Source organism: Eumetopias jubatus, unplaced genomic scaffold, assembly GCF_037043125.1.
Source record: "Eumetopias jubatus isolate StellerSeaLion01/CBP00866 unplaced genomic scaffold, mEumJub1_p1.0 scaffold_30, whole genome shotgun sequence".
Taxonomy (NCBI): domain Eukaryota; kingdom Metazoa; phylum Chordata; class Mammalia; order Carnivora; family Otariidae; genus Eumetopias; species Eumetopias jubatus.
Window position 1 is genome coordinate 1,091,571 of NW_028274836.1, and position 1,954 is coordinate 1,093,524.

Sequence of the window (1,954 nt, forward strand, 5' to 3'; positions counted from 1 at the left end):
GACATTGGGGAGGGTATGTGCTACGGTGAGCGCTGTGAACTGTGTAAGACTGTTGAATCACAGACCTGTACCTCTGAAACAAATAATACATTATATGTTAAAAAAAAAAAGAAGAAGAAGAAGAAGGAGGTAGCAGGAAGGGAAAAATGAAGGGGGGAAATCGGAGGGGGAGACAAACTGGTTGGGAGAGTGAAAAATCTTAATAGAATTTTCATTTCTCAATCAGAGTTTTCCTTCTGAAATTTTTCCTTTACCTTACCCCTTAACTGCATTTTTCTGTTCTACAGGTTTGTTGTAATTTATGTTTTCTCAATGCCTAAATGCCATCTGAGTAATGAGTGACATGCTCATACAAAATTTACATATCATGCTTGGTTTCTTCTAGCTTGTTCCAAGCTGCTTAGAATAAGAAACTCTCCATTTCCACTTCTATAAACTTGTAGGGAGGGGTACCTTCCCTCTTGAACATAGGCACAAACTAATTTTTCATTTACAGCTTATGGAACTTGATTTTATCATTATTATTATTTTTTAAGATTATTTATTCATTTTATAGAGAAAGGGAGAGAGAGTATTAGTGGGGGAGGGGGAGGGAAGGGCAGGGGGAGAGAATCTTCAAGCAGACTCCTTGCTGAGTGAGGAGGCTGATGTACGGCTCTATCCCACAGCCCATGAGTTCATGACCTGAACCAAAACCAAGAGGTGGACGCTTAACTAACTGAGCCACCAGGAGCCCCTCATCATTATTTCTGAGTTTATCCTGTTGTAGCTCATACTGAGTTCCTATGAATAAATCTAAATGAGAACACATCATGGAATATATCCGTTCATCTCTTGATTGATGTGTACTGTTTTAGCAAACGACTTCCCAGCTTCCATTCAGGTGCAAGGATCCCAGATTTATTTCACGGCACTCTACTTCACACCCATCTGTGGTTTCTTCCACGGATTTATGTAACCAGAGCCAAAGGCAAAGGATTGCTAAGTGTTTATGTGTTTACCTGTTGCATGCCTAACTCCGGAAGAAAAAACATCACACGTCTTGCCTGTGGAACCCAGATATTTTTCTTCTTTACTCTTGGGGTTGCTGAATGCATTCTCTTGACCCTCATGGCCTATGACCAATATGTAGCTGTCTGTAACGCTTTGAGATATGCAGTGATTATGAACCACAGCGTCTGTCTGCAAATGGCCATGGTGTCTTGGCTTGGGGGCGTTTTAGCTTCCACAGCTCGTACATCCTATACCATGAGTCTACCTATCTGTGGCTCCAGAGAAATCCACCATTTCTTCTGTGAGATGCCAGCAATCATGAAGATCTCATGCAAAGACACGTCCACCTATGAGCTGGTGGTCTTTGTTATGGGTATTGCTTTTTTCATTGTCCCTTTTGGACTTATCATGGCTTCCTACACTTTCATCTTCCTCACTGTTCTTCGTATGAAATCTCCCCAAGGCGGGAACAAAGTCTTGGCCCTGTGCTCATCCCATCTTACAGTGGTAAGTTTTTATCTAGGACCATGTGTTTATATGTACATGACACCTGGTTTCTCCCACACCCCTGAGCAAGAACACACTGTGTCTGTATTTTGCACTGTTCTCACACCCATGCTAAAGCCACTCGTCTACAGCTTGAGAAACAAAGATGTGGTAGGGGCTTTTCAGAAAATCCTGAGGAAACATCCAACCTCTAAACAGAACACATAAATATCGGGTGGAAAACAGCTATCTAGAGTCAAGGATAAAGACTCCAGGAACATTCACAAGTACATTTATCAGCATGAAGAACTTTTATGGGCAAATCACATCATGGGATTCCACTAACAATATTAATGCAATCATAAATAGTTTGTTAAGAAATTTCTCTCAGATTCTAACCATTTGTTTCCAAAATGGGTTAATTTAACAGCTGCTCTGCATACCAGTTTATAAGCATAGACAAAGTTCCAGTCTT

The 1,954-nt window shown here is 41.0% G+C and overlaps 1 protein-coding gene across 1 annotated transcript; it reads left to right on the top strand.

The window, feature by feature from the left end:
• The first annotated feature begins 1,008 nt into the window (after nt 1-1,008).
• Nucleotides 1,009-1,707, top strand: LOC148161985 (olfactory receptor 2T11-like). The gene has a single exon (XM_088020485.1). It carries the CDS (start codon nt 1,009-1,011, stop codon nt 1,705-1,707), a length of 699 nt encoding a protein of 232 aa, XP_087876611.1.
• Nucleotides 1,708-1,954: the final 247 nt, after the last annotated feature.